Below are 22,833 nucleotides of genomic sequence, written 5' to 3' on the forward strand. Positions count from 1 at the left end.
CTTCCAGTATTATTTTATGATCCACTTTCATTGGTCATTGGTTAAATTACCAGCCATAGTTATCTGGAAAAATCATTAAAAAAAATCAAAAATAAGCAATGCAAAATAATAAGATTCACAACCAGATATCTACTTTTGCACCCCACCAGTATTATTCAAGAATTATGTCACAAGAATGAAAAGGAAACAACTTATAATTTTGACCAAAAAGTTCATTCAGTTTGTGCAAAAAAAAATTGTAACATATATGTAATGCAAAAGTAAAAGTGATGAGTTAGGTAATGCATAAATGCAGTTCAATAAAATAATGAAAGCGATGAAAAAAAAATGCCTCATACAAACAGTTAATTTCAGCATTTTTATTTCGCTATATCCCCAGGATGAGTATAAACTAGACACAAAGACTGCAAAACAAACCAGGACGATATGGATGACAGAGAATGAAAGATATAGTGAATGTAAGCACCATGCAAAAATTTGCATCAGACAATAGGTCACTTGATGATGCACTCCATAAGGGACAGCATATCAATAGTGATTATGGAAAAAAAAAACTGATGGCTGGCAGTGAGTTGGATTCAAGCCAAACTAACAGAAACATTCAAGTGATGAAATGATTTGTATTCATTTGTTCAATTGGAAAAGATTTACAAGCTCAGCAAACAGTCTCGATAGTCTATGAAATGATCTGCATAGACTATCGATTTTGTTAAAAACCGAGTCTATGGTTAATGATATCCAAACAGCTACTGATATCTAAAATTTTAGTGGCTTGTGGAGAAGAAAATAATCACATAAATGGTAATCATCCAGTGCAAAATGATGTGCTGCACGCATAAAAAAAATTCACAATTCTACAAGATTCTGATGTGTCTAGTGAAACACAAGGTATAATTCCATTACAAGCCACAAATCATAGAAGACATTCACTTAACACAAATGCAGAGGTCTCATGATGTAATGCTGCAAAAAAGGCTTGCACTAGTTAACTGCAAACGCACTGTGTTCCTTCATGAAAATGCACAGTTTCTCATGTTGTGAGATCCCCAGACATCTTTCCATTTGATTATTACCTATTCTTATTGGTAGACACTATGCACAAACAACCATTTCAGAAACAAGAACTTAATATTTTTAGCAAGAATTAACTGCATTATTTGAGATGTTGATGTATTTCTAATCATATTTATTTACATTAGATATGGTCTTTAACCACTCAACCAACCACAAATACAAAATATATCAAAAATATATGCTTTGCATCCATATTATTTTTTCTATAATATCCAATGGTTGTGACTTCAATGGACACTTTGTATCCATGTAATTATAGATGTATATTACACGTCCAGGCAGTACAGTTGTTAATCAGTAATATTTAACATGCAACTATGATCCCATTGAAAAGTAAATGACTATTTCATTAAAAGAAAACAATGAACTTTAATATGTACAGAAAGATTTTTTTAATAAAAAGATATATACATAATGGAAATAACCATATAGAATAGAATAGAATGAACTATTAGGAACTATAACTTTCCAAAAAAAAAAAAAATAAATAAAAAAGAATTAAAAAAACTTACCTAACATGATAAGATCAGCTGAAATGCACGAAAATAAATTATTAGAATAATACAGACTATAATGTGCCAGAAAGTATATGATAAAAAGCTATAAATAAATATATTTATATAAACCTTGCTACTTGAAGGGCTCCCAATTGACAATTATCTGTGATGATTATCATTTATTTCATAACTACAAAAGTGATGGCAATCAATGAGTCAATGAAAGCAAGGAAATAAAACTTTACCCATATAGCACATTATATTTATACATCTTGAGATAACAGTGCACTGAATGATGAATGCATGCACTGAGCATTATTATTTTTTGTCTCTTAAAATGTATTGCACCAAATCTAAAATTAATCAGATGTAATAATGAAATACTACTCAAGTCAAATTTGATCAAAAACAGTTGAACTGAAAAAAATTAATCATAGTGCTTATTTTGCAGATTCCAGCTTTAGAGATAAACTTGGAAGAAATCCAGAGATATTCATTTGCTGTCAAGGCACTCTACTTCTGGAAATAAGCGTGTTTCTATAATTTAAAGAGCTTTTAATTTTTTTCACGAAATGACAACATATACTAGAATATTAATTAAAAACTAAATTATTGATTAAAACTTTAATGAATGCCTTCCTATATTTTGGGAATGTTACATTGCCATCTAACACTAAGCAAATGAGGGTGAAGAAAGGCAAATGAAGTCAGTTCTCGAGTCCTAAAGGTGTCCTCTAGCAGGGTAACTGGATTATGTTGGCTGTTGGGCTGATGTTCTTAGAATGTAAGCTTTCCAAATTTGTTGAGGTCTGGGAAGTTTTTTTTAGAGCTGAGGCTGATTCCAAGAATAATCTTTCATGCTGTGGTGTAATAAGTGGCCTTCTTCCAGCATATTCTGTGGTGGGTGTCCAATGCATGGTCAGCAAGTTCTGAGTGGCTGTATTGGTGAAACCGGAGATGTATTCCTTGTGTTCGGATATCCTGATATTGGTTGTCCTACCTGTTTCGCCATAGCAGGACAGTTTGCAACTGCAAGGGACTGGTATACTCCAGGCAGGTCTAAGGGAAATAAGTGGAGAGGATAAGAGATGCCAATTTCTTATGTGGTTTGTAACTAGTTGTGAGATCATATTTTCTTAGGATTTTTGTTAGTTTTTCAAGTATACACCATATAAGGAATGGTGGTAGATTTAGAGTGATCTCTGTTATGAAGAGGGTGGGAGGGTTGTGGCTAACTGGTTTTAATATTTTTTGAGAGTTGTAGCCATTGGCCAAGAAGGTGTTAAGGATATGGTTAAGTTCAGTAGTTAGGGCATTGTTATCTGAACTGATTCAGTTTGCCCTGCTATATAGGGTTTTTATAATCCCATATTGTTGGGGGGGGGGGGGGGGACTGCTGGTGAATGGATCTACCTGTATGTGTAGGTTTTCTGTAAACAGAGAAAGCCAGGGATCCATCAGGCTGGCATATAATCAGGGTGTCTAGGAAAAGGAGACTGTTGTTTTCTTTTACAGGGTAAACTGGATCTTGGGATATTGATGGTTTAAGTGTGTTAAGAAATTGTGGAGTGTATCCATGTGGTCAAATAGCAAACATCATCCACGTAGCAGATGATTTATCTACAGGAATTACAAATTTAAGGAACAAAGAAAATAAGCATCAATAGAAAAAACAAAGAACAAAGAAAATAAGCATCATAAGCAGAAGATGGCATCAATGGCAATATCATATTAAAAACGAGGATATCAGGAAAGAACTTGACATTGTCAGCATCCAGGAATGCGTTAGCAGAGCTAATCTCAGGTTGTATGGTCACTTAAATAGAATGGGAGAGGAAAGATTAGCAAAACAAGTGTTCTCTGCCAGGTTGGCAGGAAAACGACCCAGAGGAAGACCAAGATATAGGTGGATTGATACGATACAAAGTGCCTTAGACGATAGAAATATAAGATCTGATAATGTTGGAGTCTTGACAAGTAACAAGACTGATTTGGAGGAAAATTGTAGATAGGAAGTTAGTAATGATGTAAATTTTTCATGTAGTACTGTCATATCCTGTACACTCCTTGAGGATACATGGCAGGAATTTGATGATGATGAAGAAAATAAGCAAGGTAACTCAAAAACTTTGTTGAATTTTTAAGCAATTCAGTGAAAAGCAGTATGTATGAGAGATGTGAAAGAAACACCTGCAAAAATTGTAAATACATAGTTTAATCCAGTAACAACTCAGCAATTTCATGTACCCATACGAAGACAATGGTCAAAAATGAGAGGACATTGTTAAAGTGCCTCAAATAAGAAATGCAGTCATTCTTGGAGCAATGCTCACAATGACATTTCCTAAGTCCCTCAAGGTTTTGAGGAGAGGATTGGGGACAGAAACACATCTACCTAGAGCATCCCAGACATGCTCATTAGGATTAAGGTCAGGGAACCCGGCGAGTTGAGGATATTGATCCACAAGCTTCACTTAATGAGGATGAGCATTATCATCTTGTAGGATAAATGTCTCCCTTATTGTACCTGTACATAGATGAACATAGGGATCCAGGACCTTGTCTCTATAAGCTGCAGCATTCATGGTTCTGCAAGGGAGCACATACAGGTCAGTGCATCCATCCACTGAGATGCCTCCTCCAACATCATACTACCTCCACAAGTATCGCTTTCAGTATAGATTTTTAGAGCAAACAGGGACCCTCCCCCGTCCCATTGGTCTTGGACCAGTTGCCATGAGGTCATGGCTCATTTCCAACATTCAAACTGCTAGTCACCCCTAGCATACAGACCACCTTCGTGAAACCTTCTGTACTGTAATTTGGGGCAGCACTTCTGTTTCAGCGAACAGATAATTGGAGATACTGGTCACCCACTTGTAGCCTGTGGTCTTCATTCACTATATATCCAGGATGCTATTTTTTGACTGTTGGAATTGGTTCCACTGCTGTGGTGCATTTGCATATACTGCTGGCAGCAGTGCTCATTTGTATATAATAAGTAGACTCATCACTTTTACATAATGTATCTAACTTTCATCCCCCCCCAAGTTATGACAGATATTAATGAACAGATGCTTCAGGCTGTGCAATGTAAAGTTCATCTAACCATACAGAGGTGCTAAATCCAGGACACAAGATGAACATTAATCCACAGAATGTAAAAACAAGTACATTATTAAAGAAGTATTCAATATACTGTATTCTATTAACGAGAATTTCACGAGATTACAATGATTATAGTGGAATTAAACCAGTTTTGGCTGTTTAAATTGATAATTCAACTAGAGCTAGGGATATCAGCATACCACAACTACCAATTATATCAGGTTTCCAGAAATCAGAATTTAAGGTACAGTACTGCAAAGTTATATATAGAGAACAAATGAACAACTTCACATCCCATCTTCTGGGATGAGTTGTTTATTATTACATGTCGGAAAATTAACTTCTCTTTTATGATCATTGTAGTTTTTAAAGTGGTAACTATTTTGTTTGTATAACAGTTGGAAAATTTTATCTATAAAGCACGTGATTTCGTGTGTTGGCGACCAATTCGTACATCCTTCATTTCTTTCTCCCCTTCAGCATGAATCGACTATGCTTGGCACCAAGCCAAGCGAAGCTCTACAAAGTGTGGACATACTATACCATGATACATTTAGTACCATCTGTAAATTTACACAAGGGTGTAAATATATACTAAGGCTCAGACTTTTAATAAGCAGAATAATGGTTTTCACAGTGAGCAATGAAAATCATTTACTACTTGAACAGTAATTGTGAACAGCTGTTCAACTAATATAATATACAGCAAATTCCAGTTTGGTAAACTGGTTAATCGGGAAAGCCATTTTATTGGGACAAGTCTGGAAGAACAAAAACTAAATAAGAACATGACAAGAATTTGCTTTGCTTATTTGGGATACAATACTATTTAATTGGGCCAGCCAATAACCTCTACCTTATGGAGTGTTAGAAAATTTACGTAATCGTATACATCAAAAATGTTGTGCTCATGACATTTGTAATGCTGATGAAATAGGGCTATTTTATCATGCCACATTGGATGGGTCCATGTTATAAACATGCTACACTCTTTGGATCAATCAAAGCAATGAATTGTGCAGTGTTATGCTGATGAAATATGTCAGAATCCGATAAATGAATGCTTTTAGTTATTAGAGAAAGGACCAGTCTTCAACAATATAAAGGAATTAGAATGAAGGTTTTACCATTTCAATACCATGCAAACAAAAATGAATGGATGACATCTAAATTTTTTTTTTTACGAATTGGCTTATGAGTAGGAACAGAAAATTACAATGGAAATCAATAAAAAAATGTACTGGTTCTTGACAAATGCTAAGAAAGTCAGCAAAAAAGTTAATCTTTTACAAGAAACAGTTTATGGCTGATAGTTGTCAAAGAATAAGCAAGACTATTCACAAATGTTTTGCTCAATGCAGTTTTAAGCATTCCATCGTAGATATGCCAGATATGGCTGATACTGAAAATGTGTCCTATAGGACATGAACCATCAGAAACTATGAAGAGTTTGCATCCATTGATGACAGTCTCAGTACTATAACAAAAATTAAGATTTTGAGGAGGGAAATTGCAGCAAAACATTAGAGGACATTAGAAGACAAGAAAGTGATAAGGATGACAGTCCTGAGCTTAAACAAATGATTACCCAGGACAATAGAATATTTATTATTGGATTATGACTATTTAATGCAGGAAGACAATGAAAATAGTGTTAAATTAAGGGGATAAAAATCCCTTATTATTTTACAGCCAGCATGCGAAACTCTGAGATCGAAAACTACGATCTAAGAGTTTCATGCCGAAGAACTATCGGTGAATCTGAGCGTAAGTGAACACCTGGTAGTACAACACCAAGGCAACTCGAAGCAAAGGTGGAGCAAGCTCCCCTCACTATCCTTGATATTGTCTCATAATGTAAAACACAGCTCCTAGGAGATGTAATATTGCCTTACATTATGAGGAGAGGTCACTACCCAGACTGGTTTCAACCTTTTTTGAGTTTAAGTGAAAAGAACTTACATACTTTCACTAGTGAAGGCAAGTTCTTTTCACTTAAACTTTGATATCATCCAGGGCTATCTACTCACTGATGAGGCCTCAAAAAAATAAGATGCTCTGGAGGTAGTTGCCATGTTCAGCAATGAGGTCTACCATGGTCACAAAAAAAAACTTTGCGTCCTATCATTAGGCTAGATGTGATGAACAAGTTGCAGTTTATAAGCATGAAGTTTTAATCTCTTGTGAACAACGTCATGCACTGTACTTTTAGGAATGTTTAATTGATGAGTCACAACGAACCAAATGTTTTGGACTATGTTGTAAAGCCATTCGAATTTGTTCTATGTTTTCCACCCTTGTTGCAGGCCTACCTAGTGAATGTCCTTTTAAAACACTTCCTGTTTCAAAGAGCTGTTGATTTCACTTACGGATGCTTTTGTCACTTGGAGCATTCCTATCATACTCCCACCTGAAATTCCTTTGCACAGTTGTTACTGACTTCGTTTCTGCAAATCATAACATATAGTGTGCTTTCTCTTGTGGCGATGCAAATGGATAGGAAGAGGAGGTTCCATTGCTTGGCCACTGGGCAGGCCCGATTGACTCCAATGGATTTCTCCTTTTGCAGCTACTAAAAGACATTGTGTATCAAGAAAAAATCCAGTCCCTTGCCAACCTATACCATAGAATAACAGTAATAACATAGAAGCAATTCCTATGGATATGCATACCCAAGTGTGGTCTAAGGCGGAATTCCGTTTTGATGTCTGTAGGGCTGTAAATGGTGCACACATTGAGTTACATTAACAGGTAATCAAATTTGTGACACTGCACTTTGATAATATATGCTACATACATTTCTGATTCAAATGTAATAAAATAAATTTCACTGAAAACCCCAGATTTCTTTTTTGGATACCCTGTATATGCATTATATATCTGTACTCATTTTGTTTAATTGCCTAATAAAAACAACAGGCTAAGAACAATTACTACAACTTCATTAACTACCTAACATCATCAAATTCCTGACATATACCCCCAAAGATTGCATAGGATCTTATGATTGTACTACAGTTACAGCATTACTAACTTCCTATCAACAATTTTCCTCCAGATTATCCTGTTATCTGTCAACATGCCAATATTGTCAGATCTTATATTTCTGTCTTCTAAGGTACTTTTTACTGTATCAATCAACTTGCATCTTGGCTTTCTTTGGGTCTTTTTCCTGCAATCCTGACAAAGAACACTTATTTTGCTAATCTTTCCTCTCCCATTCTGTTTGAGTGACCATACCACATGAGATTAGTTCTCTACTAACACATTTCTGAATGTAAACAATGGAAAGTTCTTCCAATATCTTCATTGAAACTATCTGTTCACTCCACTAATTTTTCTCAGAACTCTCATATCAGAGGTATCTAGCCTTTGATTATGTGTTTTATTTCTAACCCAGCTCTTGGATCCATAAGTTAAAATTGGTTTGAACACTGTCTTGTATACAGCAAGAAATTGGACTAATTTCTTTCTTATTCCATATAAATTTATTCAGTTGGCTTTCTACCATACCAGCTTTACTAATTTTGTAGTCTATTTCCATATTTAATTTACCATCTTCACTAAATATTGTGCCTAAATAGATAAAATGTTTTACTTGTTTTCTATAGATTCTCCCTTCAGGATGCAATTGATGTTTTCAATGTTTCTGCCTATTTTCATTGTCTTTATCAATGCTGATTTTCATACTAAATTTATTACAGTTCCTGGTTAGCCGAGTGGTTAGAGTATCCGCTCTCCAGCAGGCTGTGGGTTCGAATCCCGCTGTGGGCATGGATGTTTGTGATTGTCCGTGAAAATAATAGTGATGGTAGTGGACAGTAGATGATGAGATTGAGTGATGGAGATGGAGAGTTGTAGAGTAGGTGCCCTTCCTGGAGGTGTCTAGTAATAGTAATAATAGTATTCAATTCGGTCAGGGAATCCTGTAGACTTGTCCTGGATTTATTCAAGAATATAACATCATCTGCATACAGAGATACATTAACATCTCCAATTTTGATATCAGGTTTAATACTGCTTTCCTTCATAATGTGATCCATATAGATGATGTATAATAGTGAAAATAATGTACATCCTTTTTACACATTTGCAACTGTTGATTTAAAACTCAAATAGACTATACATTGCTTGATATAATGTATAATGATACAATTTATACCATATAACTGGAGTGTTTTGAAGAGATTTCCTCTTGGCACTTTGTCATATGCCTTTTTCAGATCTACAAAACTTAAATATGGATCCTTGTTATATTTCCATGATTTCTCAACTAATGTGTGTGTGTGTGTGTGTGTGTGTATATATATATATATATATATATATATATATATATATATATATATAAATGAAATTATTTTATGGCAAATATTTTACTTAAATTAAAGCCAAATGTTTATACATGTCAGTAATTACTTAAAATGTGTAAAAGTACACATTTTAAGCTCTTGACATGCCACTTCATTTAACTGAAGCTGGTTAATGGGGCCAAATTATGCTATCCCAATGCAGCCCAATTAACTGGAATCCACTGTACAAGGGGGACTGGAAAGTTCTGATAAACAAGTAGAACAAAAATGATATTAAAGCAACTAAAATAACCACAAGAAAGAACATAAAGATACCAAGCAATTTTATAAGCTAGGTTTTAATCCTTTTTCCCAAGTAAGCAAACAGACAAGTAAGTCAAGTTTGCACAACACAGTTCAGGTCTGTGGCAACTTGTAGTAAAGGTGGAGTAAGCTTTGATCACTTTCCTTAGTATTTCCCCTATTGCAAAGCACATCCCCTTGCAGAGATGTATGATGCTATGCATTAAAGGCAAGGGCCACTACCCAGATCGGTTTCGACTTTTATTGAGGTCTCGTCAGTGGGAGCCAGACCTAAAGCCAAGGTTGAAGTAATGCAGAGCTTATAAATTTTACCTAAACAAGTTGCCACAAGGTGCTTTGACCTTATTAAATAAAAATCTCAGGATGAGAGTAAGATGTAAAAAGTTTTTTACCTTGGGTATATACTATGATAAAGATACCAAGCAATTTTATAAGATAGGTTTTAATCCTTTTTCCCAAGTAAGCAAATAGACAAGTCAGTCAAGTTTGCATCTGTTCTAGGTGTTTATCAGAACTTTCCAGCTCCCCTATACTTTTTTTTTTTTACAGGATACAAAACTTAACTAGAAATTGTCTTAAAGTAAAAATCCATTCATAGTGACCTCTGTTTGTCCTAAACTAAGATGAGGTCAAATATCAATAAAGTCCTTGATGCCTGTGCTAGATTGTGAATGAGGCCTGCCTTTACTAGACAGACACTCATTCGTGATCTAACAATGAAAGGAGCTTTAAACCAGAGAAAATACCTGTACTGCTGTTCAATATTGTATTGGAAAGAAATAAGGAAGGGGGTGGGGGGAGGGGTAAAGTAAAGTAAAGTGTATTATATAATTGTATATTGAGTGTAAAGTGTATCATAATTGTGTATTGAGTGTATATCTAATTATTAAGTATACATCCATTTACTTATTGAAAGGGAAACATTGTGAATTATTTAATATGTGTAATTTTAATGAAGGAAAATAATGTGTACAAATAGAAATAAAGGAATGGTATGTGTAAGCTACGGCAAAAAAAGAAAATGTGATGACTAAGAGCCTAAAGGGGATGACCTTGACAAGTCTATATTGGAACCTTACAAGCAAGGATTAACTAATTCTCTAAAAGGAGCTCTCTCATGGGTTCGCAATGAACGTGTCAGGGCAAAATTACATGTGATAAAATTACACGAGGACTAAATTACACAATGTTCTGTTAATTTTGTAATACTTTATAAGACCTACCTGTTGACTTTAATTCGATTAAAATATTATTGGTATTTTATTGTCAAATTAAACACAAACTTTCTTAATATTGCAAAAATTACTTTTATTTTATAAAATAATAAAAAACAAACACTAAGTCATATAAGCTATACAACGTAAAAATTCCAATCGTCTATTAGTCATAATTTCGTACAATTTTTGAAATACGTTGTTTTAACGAAATGTACCTACGACGTCGTGGGTTTCGTTGACCAGTTAAATGCTGCAAATAGTTTGTATGTTGTAAAGATAATTCTTTAACAATGTTATCCAAAAATTTCCAAACAGTTGAATGGGAACACTGAAAGAGAGACTGAAGTCCATAGTGCCATCCTTCGATACAATTTGTAGTTCTAGCTATACAGTTGGCTGCAGAGTGTCTATGGTTCCAAGTAGAAATACTGAATAGAGGTTGTCTATAAGTGCCGTTCCTGAGCTGTCGACCTCGAATATATGTACGTTCGAAGTAAAGGAGAACTTGCTCGATTTGTTCATTATATTTTTCTAAATTAGAGAGCAGATCAGCAACTTCTAAAAATGTTTCTAACACTTCTTCTTCTGGTAAAAATGCAAGTGATTGTAACATTTTAATGTGTACTGCAAATGACTGATTGGATTCATATAGAGATTTTAGTCCACATTCATTTACTTTGCGTATAATAGATTGTGATAAGTGGAAAAAGCAGCCAACAATTTCGATGTTTTCAAACATAGCATGGAAAGCATTCGTTGCTGCTGTTTCAAAACCGGTCAAAATATTTCTTGGTCGAGCTTGAGGAATTTTTTCCAGTAACATGTTCAGCATCTTCACGTATATTTCTCCCTTTTTCCCTGGTAGAAGAGCCAGTAGACAAGGAAAAGCGACGCCTGAATCATATTGGATATGGATACTGTATAACTGATAATATATTTCTGGAACCACTTTAAATGTACCATCTGCTACCCAAAAATCGTTGACTACAAGTTGATCTAGAAGAGTCTTGTGACAATTGGTATTATACGTTCTGGATCTTCTGCCCCAGAATCATGAATAATCCATTTAGTGTATTTCTCTGGTATTTCAAAGTTTTTGATATCCGGATTTGACGAAACATTTCCGATTGTTTTAGCTTTGGATCTATTTAATTGCCTTGTCATGGAGCTCTTCTTCAGTAGACACGTTTTTAATCTGTCTGATACAGTCACTAAATTGTTAGCTATAATTGAACGAGCCGTTGCGCTTGAATTCGACATTTTTCTTTTCATTTGATTTGCAAGTTGATGAGCTTCAGATTCAAAAGTCCTATTAACATGACAGTGTTCTGAAGAGTCACGGATAATCTTGTTGTCTCTGGTATGGAGCAGCGATCGACAATGTAAAGTTCTAAACTTTCACAACGCCAATGAATAGTTCCGATAGCAGTTTCACGGTGACGAACAAACTCAAATCCTTTGTAAATTATAATTTGACCACCTTTATTACTTACACCGTACTCAAAATCGGCCATGGGTAAATTAAAAATTAATTTCAAAAAATTAATCACGAAATTTATTAACTCGCACATTATACACTAGTTATATTACAAGTCACTAAACTAGAACTGAAGAATGTAAGACAAAAATTTACTTATATACCTTCACTTAAACAATTCTTAGAAATTCTTGAGCAGTTCATGGTGATTAACAATTGTGATTTACCCCTTGCTGGTTATAAATTTTGTACAATTTTTGGTAAATTTTATTTTATGTGTAATTTCTTACTTGTGTATTTTTTTCCCTTTTAATTTTTTTTTAAAATTTTTTATACGTGTAATTTTTTCTTTTTTGAAATTACGAAATAATTTTTTGTTTAATTTCTTATATGTGTAATTTCTTCCCTGTGTAATTTTGTCCCATGTAATTTTATCATGTAACCCGCAATGAAGCAATTTGATGCGACCGTGAATATAAGCTCCTTGGAAGAAAAAAGAATGATCGAAAGAAACCGGAAAAAGGTGGGAGACAGAGAGTGAAGGACACGAGGTGAGAAAACAGGAGAGAAAAGGAGGTAGGAAGTGAGGATGATCTCTGACTAGAAAAGGAAAGCTCGAGTCTAAGTGAAACCCGAACTGTTTCCCCTTGAAGGATCCAGAAATCCCAGACAAGCACCTCAGATGTTCCCAGCTAATGGCGAAATTTCAGTGCACGTGAAACCATCAGACGGGAAGGAAAAGAATCTGCAGTGTGAACAAGGATCCAACCAGGATGCACACGACTCGCACGTAGTGATTCAGTGAAACAGTGAGCAGCCAGAAACGGTAAGGCAATTTTGTCCTTTCTAAAGTTAAGTGAGAGCACTGAAGGAAAACACGTTAAGCAGTGTTGCTAAAAGAAAAAACTGAAACTAACTTATTTGTCGGAGTAACTTTAGGAACATTGGACTGGTAGTCCGAACAGCCATGTCAAGTGATTCTTGCTCAGTCTAGTATGAAAATGTTACCTTAGCTCTTTTCCCTGAGATTTTGTCTAGATAAATTTGTATTAATTTCCCAAGTGCATGCCTTTCTTAGAGAATGATAAATGTATTAATATGTGAGATTCTCATGTGATATTGTTTGAATGTGGTTTAATCTAATTAAGATAACAGAAGAACTGAATATTTCATGTTTAATGTAATTTTATTAGTGTAAAATAAAACTTTATGTTTTGTCATTTGAAATCCTGGTATTTAATTTGTGTTTAAGACCAACATTTTCCACTCAATAAACTACGAACCGTGATTAAGGGGAAAGACAGATATAACCAAATAAGAAAGAGAAGGGGCCACGACTGCAACATTTTGAGAGCCCCCGAACATATCTAAGGTATAATAACTCTAACTGGCGCAGTATAAATATAAATTTGTTAGGGTTTGTTACCCAGGGAAAACCTTACAATCCCTGACCACAGAGAAAGTAGTTATAAGGCATATTCAGAATTGAGTAACATTAAACGCCCCAAAGCATGATCTAACACCTGATAAGTAGTAAGAGGACCATGACTAAGAATTAAGCATACAAAATATCCTTATTTTAATTTAATCAAATACATAAGCTTTACTTTTCTAATGCAAGCATATCTGGGCAAACAAAATGTACTGCAGGTACAGGAATACTGTAAGTTAGAATTTCTTTATTATCTTTGATTAATATAGTGAACTCCTTGTTCCATTTCTGTTTTCCAGTCAATGAAAACATTAATCATCTCCAAATATTTATCTCCTGTATTTCCTGTAAAGTGCTCTACTTTTACATGTACTTTGGTTATCATATACTTGCATTCGTTACGTGGCAATGATTCACTTGACAGAGCTTTCTATATTTTTTCTTATACTGAACTGCTTCAACTTTCGAAGCACACTATCATATCATATCAGAGGAATATCAATAGGTAAACTTGGGTTTTAATATTTTTTCACATTTTGTCAATCAATCAATCTATAATATCTCATTCATATTCTCAGATTTTTTGCTTTATCTTCAATAATATTCATATATTTGAGTTTGATGTTTACATTCCACACACACACACGTTCAACTTTGAAAGTGAACTCTGATAAATTTATCTAATTTTAAATGTATTTAAATATTATTTAAAGAACAAATGGAACTTTTTTTAAATATTGATTAACAGCAATAATTTTTTTATATTACCAATGGAAGAAAGATGTTTTTCCTCCTGCATTTAAAATACTTAATTTTTTTTTTTAATTGCTAGAAGTACTTACCATCAGCTCCACAGAGACAATGATGAGTATTAGGATCATGATCAGGATTAGCTGCAAAGGAAATATCAAAATTAAACTTTTATATAAATGTCACAATAAACTTTATTTACTTTAAATAAAAGATATAATGAATGGATGTTAAAAAAACCTGTGAGCTTTTTACAAACAGAAGGGAAAAAAAAAGCAAATGTGAGAGAACCAAACTTGGATCAAGTATTTGAAGTACTGCATCACTGGATGCATTGATATAATCAAGAACATCGTAAAACAATCACTTCTGATTATTTTTGCCACAGGTAAATGCATTTATTATTTTTCTGTTTCAGCAGTCAAACAACTTATCAGGGAGTGATGCTAACAACTGAACAACCTATATTAAGTAAGCATAAAGCATCAGTACAACTCATCAAGTTAAATAGTAAGTGATATGTAAATAACAGTTTTTAAATAAAACATTTTTAAAGATTTTTTTAATGAATATCTTTCAGTTTCTTGTATCACTCTTGAATGAAGATACTCAGATTTCACTACTGAAACAGGAAAATAATATAAAAAAAAAAAAAGTTTCGTGATAAATATGTGGAATTCTTTCAATTTCATAACTATAGAATGCTGACAAAACATTTTTTCAAATGTAAATATTATTGCCTGTAAAAAAAAAAAAAACTAAATAAATTACAAAATACATACACATTGCAATGAGATGAACAATATTCAGCCACTGCTTTCAATACACTATGAGATAATGCATACAGTGCTTTCTTATTCTTGTTTTACCTATTTTATGCTAAGTAAATATGACCGAACCGCTACTCTCCTTACTCTGTCTACTATTGTACATCCACAAGATACCTATCCAAAGTTCATGGCATAATAATATTCAGAACAAAATGTAGTTCCAAATAAAAAAATAATAACATTTATTGCAACAAAAGTTTTAATATTTAATTTATTAGATATAAGAAAATTTATATCATAAGTAATACTCCCAGCCATGAAAGAATAAAACAAACAGATTTTGATAACATGCAGATATGATGGTGAAATGGAAAACCCAAATAGGAGGTAGAACTGCATTTTACTTTAATACCAACAATCAATATTACAGAAACATGTTTGTAGCACCACAATTTGTAGTAGTTTGTACAAACATAGCTTGTAGCAATCAAAGACACATTAACAGATATCCAAAAAGAGAGAACTGTTCAAAACTAAAAAGATAAACTGGAAAATGAATATAGAAAAATATATGGTGTTGTACTTATAAGTAGCCAGAGGATACATGAAAGGTAATGATAACACATTTCTTGAAAAATATATATAGCAATCCCTCGATTAGTGCGCCTAATGCGTTCTTCAAAACAGGCGCATTAATCGAAAATGCACTAATCGAATATAATAACCTATGGGGAAATGTATAATTCTTTAATTAATTATATGAAGAGCCAAAGGCTTCAATTCGGTGACATGAAAAAGTTAAGGGATATTACATCCCATATTGTTTCATAGCCGAATAAGAAACTCAGAGTTTCATGCTGAATATAGAAAATATATAAAGTTCGGTGAGTCCAAGCGTAAGCAAATACCTGGATAGTGCAACACATAGTCCATTTGGTAGTGCAACACTGAGGCAACTCATAGCAAGGGGGGAGCAAGCTCCAATCACTGTTCTTGGTATTTACCCTTAATGTGATGCAGAACAGTGATTGGAGCTTGCTCCACCCTTGCTATGAGTTGCCTCAGTGTTGCACTACCAAATGGACTATGTGTTGCGCTATCCAGGTATTTGCTTACGCTTGGACTCGCCGAACTTTATATATTTCTATATTCGGCATGAAACTCTTTGAGTTTCTTATTCGGCTATGAAACAATATGGGATGTAATATCCCTTAACTTAAATAGTATAATTCTTTTCTCAAATTTCTTTTTTGAACCATAATTTTTTTTATAAAAGAATTAAGGTATGTCTCAGGGTCTAGTTAAAGGAAAACCATGAAGCTGAAAGATAATAAAACATATTCAGAATATAAATTTATTATTCTGCTTCTTAACAAAGAATTGAGCTAACATAGTTTGGCAGGCATTCTGTTTATTTTTTCATACAACTGACGGTATGGCCCTATTCTTCTGCAAATTTTATATTTTCTGCAAATTTTACTGGTTCTCTCTTCACTAGGGTCAGTTTCAAAGCATTGCTGCTTAAAAACTTCGATTGCACAAAAACTATTTTCAAATTGTTTCTGTGAAACCTCTTTGGGCTTGTCAGTGATTAAATTTTCTTCATATTCTTCAGGATCTTCCTGCTGTGTATCTAAATTTAGCAGGTCAGAGTCACTCAACTTCTCAGAATGAGATTTAATTAACTTAGATTCATTTGGAAAGCCTCTAAAATCATTTGTACAATGTGGAGAATGTGCTTCCAAACAGCTCGCATATTGCTTGCAGTAATTTCATTCAATTTTATAACCAGTCTGAGATTTCTCTGATTTGGCTAGAAAAGTCTTGGAAGGCATTCGCTTCCAAAAAAAGGCGGTTTCATCGACATTAAATATTTGTTGATCACAATAGTCTCCTTCTTACACAAATTCTTTTAATCATGATTAAAGGTTAGGAAAATAATTTAAAATAAAAAAAGTAAGGAAAACAATTACACGTGATATGATCAGCAAAATGCTACGTAAAGCAGACGACATAAATTTTGGCAGTAAATTTGGAACATAGTATACATGGGAATAGTGTAGTATGCCATTAAAAAATAACTTTGTAAAATGTTTCAAATCGGTAACTAAATTATTTCATCCTGGTGAGCAATTTTTTAAATAGTTAGCCATAAAAAATGTATAGATTCAAAATGTTTAAAATCTGTAACATTTATTTTTAAGATATATCGAAAAAAAAAAGGATACACTAATCGGGCACGCATTAATCGAGGGATTGCTGTACTTTGTTTTATAATTAGCAATACTGTTTAGCAAACATTAGATTAGTCAATATTTTTGATTTACTATGCAGTGTTAGAGTTGTGTGTTTATAATGCAGCTAATGACAAGATAATGGCACAACCAAGATGTTATTATTCAAAGATTCGATATGAGGGATGTTGTGAGATTAAAGTGTGATGTATTTACTATCAAGAGAGGTGCTTGTGGATAATAAACAAAAATGGTGAGAGACTGTATCAGATATGTTATCACAAAAAAGAGAATGAGGACAGCATAGTGAATGTTTGGGGTGGGGGGGAGTCATAGAAAGTGAAGAGAGGAATGTTGAAGTGAGCAAAGGTGAATGAAGTATAAATGACAAAAATGTGAGTCAGAAGAATATAAGAGGGAACACAAAAGAAATGAAAGAATGTGGGGAATAGTGAGGTGGCTGTAATGAAAAAAAACCAATGCTCATATAATATGTTTTTCATAAGACAAAGCAGGTGCATGATTGAATGAAAAAGTGTCTGGTAAGTGGTACAACAGAGAAGAGTAAGAAAGTAGAGGTGAGAAGGAGTTATTAACAAGTGAAAAGGGGAGAGTAATGAGGCTATATTGCATGGTGACTATTATTAGGAAGTATGCATGAGTATGTGATGAAGTTGTATTGTTCTAGCATAAAGATTAAACATATTAGTGAAGCTGTTAGAATGCAAAGGGAAAGTGAAAATTTAATCATTTAGCAGGTACAAATAATTTAAATGATGACAAGTATGGAATGTAAGATAATATGAATACTGGAGGAAGCAAAAAAAAAAAAAAAAAAAAAAAAAAAAAAAAAAAAAGAAAAGAAAAAAGATAACAAGAGAGTAATGTTTGTGTTTTACCAAGATAAAATAGCTGTGAAGCTATTTTATCTTGGCAGTTTAGGTGCATAATATATATAGATTGTAAGTCAAATGGTGTGCAGCTTTTAGATGAATGAAGATAACTACAGGAATTGTATATCACTGATGAATTGTACAGGGTGATTATAATTAAAGTTCATATTTCGAGAGGCTGTAATTGGGTAACTACTCAGCAGAACGATTAATATTCAACATGATGTGCCCCGCAAGGAAATTTTATTTTGCGCAAAATCCAACGTTAGTTCTCAAAGTTGCCATTACTGTAGTGGGTAATTCAAAACATCACACATTGTAGGGTAGACATGGTACGTTGTGTGGTTACACAACAACATGTTTGAAAGGTTGGTCGATTGGTAGAGCCTCTGCTATTAATGGCTCATGTAAAAAGTTAAGCAAGTTTGAGCGTGGTTAGTAGTTGGAAGGGACCACCGTTAGATGCTGTTGGCACACTCTCCCTCGATGAGTCTTTGGACTCCCTGGAGGTGTCAAATAATAATAATAATATGTTGTCCTCTGTTATTGGCAACGTGCTGAAATTGTAAAATCGAATGCTCAACAACCAAATGTTGTGGATATGACATGTAACGTTGGTCTTGAGGTCCATGATACAAAATCTTTGAGATGTCCCCACAGCCAAAAGTCGGATGGGTTCAGATCCGGCAAGGACATAGGTCATATTGTACAAAATGGCAGCTGATGATTCTGTCCTCAGTAAAATGTGTCTGAAGCAACTGCTTGACAGATGTTGAATGTGAGGAGAAACACTATCATGCATAAAACTGTTGAATCCAGGAAGTGATGCTGTTGAAGTACAGGAATCACCTGATTAGCTAAGAGAGAGAGATGCATATTGCTGGCCATTAACAGAGGAGGTAACGAGACCAGCAGGACTAAGTTCATCGAAAAAGAAAGGTCCGTGAAAAAAAAATCACACCAAACAGTGATCTTCAGGAGAATGAAGTGGAATCCATCACACTACGTGTAGGTTTGCGGTTGCCCAAATTCTGCATTTGTGTATATTCACAGCACCATCCAGAGAGAAGTGAGCTTCATCAGTCCAGAAATTGTGACATGGCCAGTTGTTGTCCAGTTCAGCCCAAGCAAGAAACTGCAGGACAAATGTTCTCATGCATCGTGGTCAGGATTAAGCCATTGCTGAATGTGGGAAATCTTGTAAGGATAACAGCACAGAATTTGCATTACGACCATGCTTATGGGTTTGACTGGCTTTTTCCCTCTAATGCTGTGGCTACTATCTCCACTTCCTGCCATTTGATGAGCTTCCATCCTCTGTCAAGACATCTAAAGAGCCTGCCTCTTCAAATTTCCGGATCATGTTGCATAAATCATTTGCATTTACAAGACCTGTTTTTAATCCTTTTAATGTTCTCAACTCTGGAAATGCTGTCAAGGCACAGCTGTTATTTTGGTAAACAACTTCACGAGAAGAGTGCAATCCTACAGTAATGGTGACATTGTGCTTTAACATGTTGTCTACTCACAGGCAATGAACTGATGCATTCTGCAGCGATCTGCTTTTATAGAAGCTTCTTTCGAAGCATACGTCATAAGGGATGGCACTGAGGACATTTGTCATTTGCATAAATGGTATGGTCACAGTGTTTCACTGCATACCCAGGAGTATCATACGTAATTTACATGTAGCAGCGCCATGTATCACTCGAGTGGCAACTTTTAGAACTAACGTTTTTTGCACAAAATAAAATTCCATTGCTGCACACATTATCATGTTAAATATTAAATCATTCTGCTGAGTAGTTACAGACCTTTGAAATGTGAACTTTAATTATAATCACCCTGTACCTTCAATGAATTTTCAGTTATATATCCGAAGAAAGTTATTTTTCTATGAGAGAATCTAATGTGAGAATTACGTGTGAAATGAGGAAAAGTAAGACTAAAAGGACTCTGATGCCAAACCTGAATGGGACATTCATTAAAAGGTGCTAGGATGCCACTAGACTTAAGGGAGATGTTTCACTTTATGTATGCTGATATAAAAGGCAGCAAACAAAAAATGATTGGTTAGCTCAACAAGGCGAAAAATTATAGGAATCAGCGAGACAGTTGAAAAAGAAGAGATTTTTCCAGAAATAGAATGTAGAGAATATTGTATTTTCAGTCAGGATAAAAGAAGAAAGATGAAGGGGGGGTACTTGAATATAAGAATAACAAACAGGAAACTGCTGACGACAGGCAGAAGAATGCACTCAATAATGGTAGATATTTAGCATAAAGGCAGGATTGAGGGAGGCAGTGTATTCAAAACTATCTGCCCAATATATTTTGTCTTGTTGACTTTTATGTTGGTTAGACAGTTTGTATCCAACGAAAGTCATTGTCACTTTCATCGAACATTGGTTGCCGTCACAATTGCAAATCAGCACGAGCAAAATGCAAGCATGCAATCATCATAAGGAACTTCAGCTACAAAAACACGAAATGGAAGGAGGAAAAGAGCATATGAAATGTATGCTACTAATGACAGATAATTGCTAAAATGGCACATGATAGAAGTGACCCAGAGTCTCTCAATGCCAGATCTGGTGACAGCATCAGATAATTTGTCTATAAACAAAATAACTATTTTGTTTCCAGTGTTGATCTAGATAGAATTTATTATTACAATTACAATAAAATTACAACTGAGAGGTAGAGAAGCATGTGAAATTTTTAGTTAAGGTATATGTGGAACTATAAAGTCAATGGTTTTTGACAGACTCAGGAAGCAGCTTGTGCAATACTATAACAAGGGAAGAAACTGCAAGGGATGGGAAATGGTCAACAGACATTTAAGCAAGCAGTATCAGACTGCATAACCAGGTTCAAGAGAATAAATCAGGCAGGAGATCCATGGGAGTAGTATGATCAGGCTAGAGATACAAACTAGAGGCATTGAGGATTTTAAATAATCTCAATACAAATACAGCCATGGAATATTTGGCAATGTGTTAAAAGAAAGTGCAAAGAAAAATGGCAGTGTTTCTTAACCAAGTTGTTCAGGTCTCAGCACTGACAGAGTCTCAAGGGAAAATAGTTCCTAATATAAAATAGGATAGAGATAGCAAATTATAGACTAATTAATGTCAGGAGTGGTGTTTAAGATATCAGAAAAACTGGTTAAGGAATGGGTGGAAAGGAATATGATTGATATAGTGAAATTTTGAAGGAAAGATTATCTTAGTACTTATCTAGGGCATTTCACAGATATCACAAAGAATTATTATGCAAATTTCAGCAAATGGGATGATATGAAGCTAGTGACACAGATAAGAGGGTAGTGACTGATGGACAGACATCAAAAAGCAGTATGTGATGAAGGTAACAGTGGTGTTCTACAGAACTCAGTACAAATGGAACTGCTGTTTCATTTGTAACATTTAATAATACTGGTAATGATCTGAGAGTAAATAGCCATTTGTAAGCCAATGATGCTAAGCTGGAAAGGACAATATGTTAATTATGTGACAGAGAAATCCTTCAGGATCATCTAAATAACTAGCAGTGTGAACAAAGGATAATGATTGCTACTTCAATATATCAAAGTATAAAAGTTATGCACTTTGGGAGAGAGAAAAAAAAAAGATGTGTATTATATTATGAGACTAGACTACATGGGAGGGACAAAAAGTTGAAGTTCAGAAAACATCGAAGAAAAGTAGGCAAAACAGCTTCATTCATTTGAATGTTAAGAAACATGCAGATAGATGAGCAGAGATAAGGAAGTTATTATCCTTCTTTCTAAGACTATTATATGACCACATCTGAAATACTGTCCTCTTCATGTCCAACACTTCATATATATTGATTCTTATAAGTCAATTACAAAGAGTTCCTATTCCATGCATGATGGGCATTTCTGAGAGGTTCACAAGGATTGTGAGAAAGTTGTTATGCCTTGTGTGTGTGTATCCTGAAACAAATGGGCAAGAAACTTTCTAGTTTTCTGCCTGTCACCAAGGGTAGGCTCTCACTTCTGCATGTACATGTCTTGAATGATGTCATCTTTTGTATTGTAGGCAACCAGCCATTCTGTGCAGAAAAGGATTAGTGAATACCAAAATACATCTATTATAGAAATTCTCAGTAAGAGTCCAGTGCTAGCTTAGCATGGCATTGATGCAAAATATAGGATCCATTGAAAAAACTCACAACAGAAGCTGCTTTAAACAAGAACATTTACTCATGTTAAGCTCCCAAGACTTGTTACAATTCTAATTTAAACTGCAATGATGACTTATCCATGCCAAAAACCTGGGACATTCTTATACCAAAGGTATGTAATGCATGTGTTCCTCTGTAAATCAGTTGTTATTGATGATGTCCTCTGTTGGAAAGACCTGATTTAAATCCCATCTAGAATGTGAAGAATGTTTATTAAGGCAGAGAACATAGAACAGCCACATAGAACTTGATAAACAAAAATCTTGAAAAATTACAAAAAAAAAAAAAAAAGATCTCTTCCATCCTTAACACAGAACTGCAGACTACAAGTTTTTGATAACTTTGACAAAATGATGTTTAAAATAGAAAACTGCTTTACAACAAATGATAGGACTGAAATCATAGACAAGTTATCTATGACTACAACTTCACCAGTCTGTATGTGGCCTATATTTTACGAAACAGCAAAGCATACCAGAATTGTAAAAAGAACATTACGTATTAACATTCCCAAAAAACTAACTATTTAAGTAACAGTTAAAATATTAAAAGAGTC

At 34.3% G+C, this 22,833-nt stretch overlaps 1 protein-coding gene across 1 annotated transcript in view; it reads right to left on the reverse strand.

The window, feature by feature from the left end:
• The window catches only part of Rat1 (5'-3' exoribonuclease 2 Rat1), a 365,027-nt gene that overhangs the window by 230,884 nt on the left and 111,310 nt on the right, over positions 1 to 22,833 (reverse strand). Inside the window, exons 7-8 of the mRNA XM_090399598.1 lie at positions 14,261 to 14,311; positions 1,587 to 1,604 (exon numbers count right to left, since the gene is read on the reverse strand). Coding sequence (XP_090255724.1) covers positions 1,587 to 1,604; positions 14,261 to 14,311 — 69 coding nt within the window. The remainder of the gene's footprint in view (positions 1 to 1,586; positions 1,605 to 14,260; positions 14,312 to 22,833) is intronic.

Source organism: Typopeltis vanoorti, chromosome 10, assembly GCF_054136105.1.
Source record: "Typopeltis vanoorti isolate ZY-2024b chromosome 10, IOZ_Tvanoo_1.0, whole genome shotgun sequence".
NCBI lineage: Eukaryota > Metazoa > Arthropoda > Arachnida > Uropygi > Thelyphonidae > Typopeltis > Typopeltis vanoorti.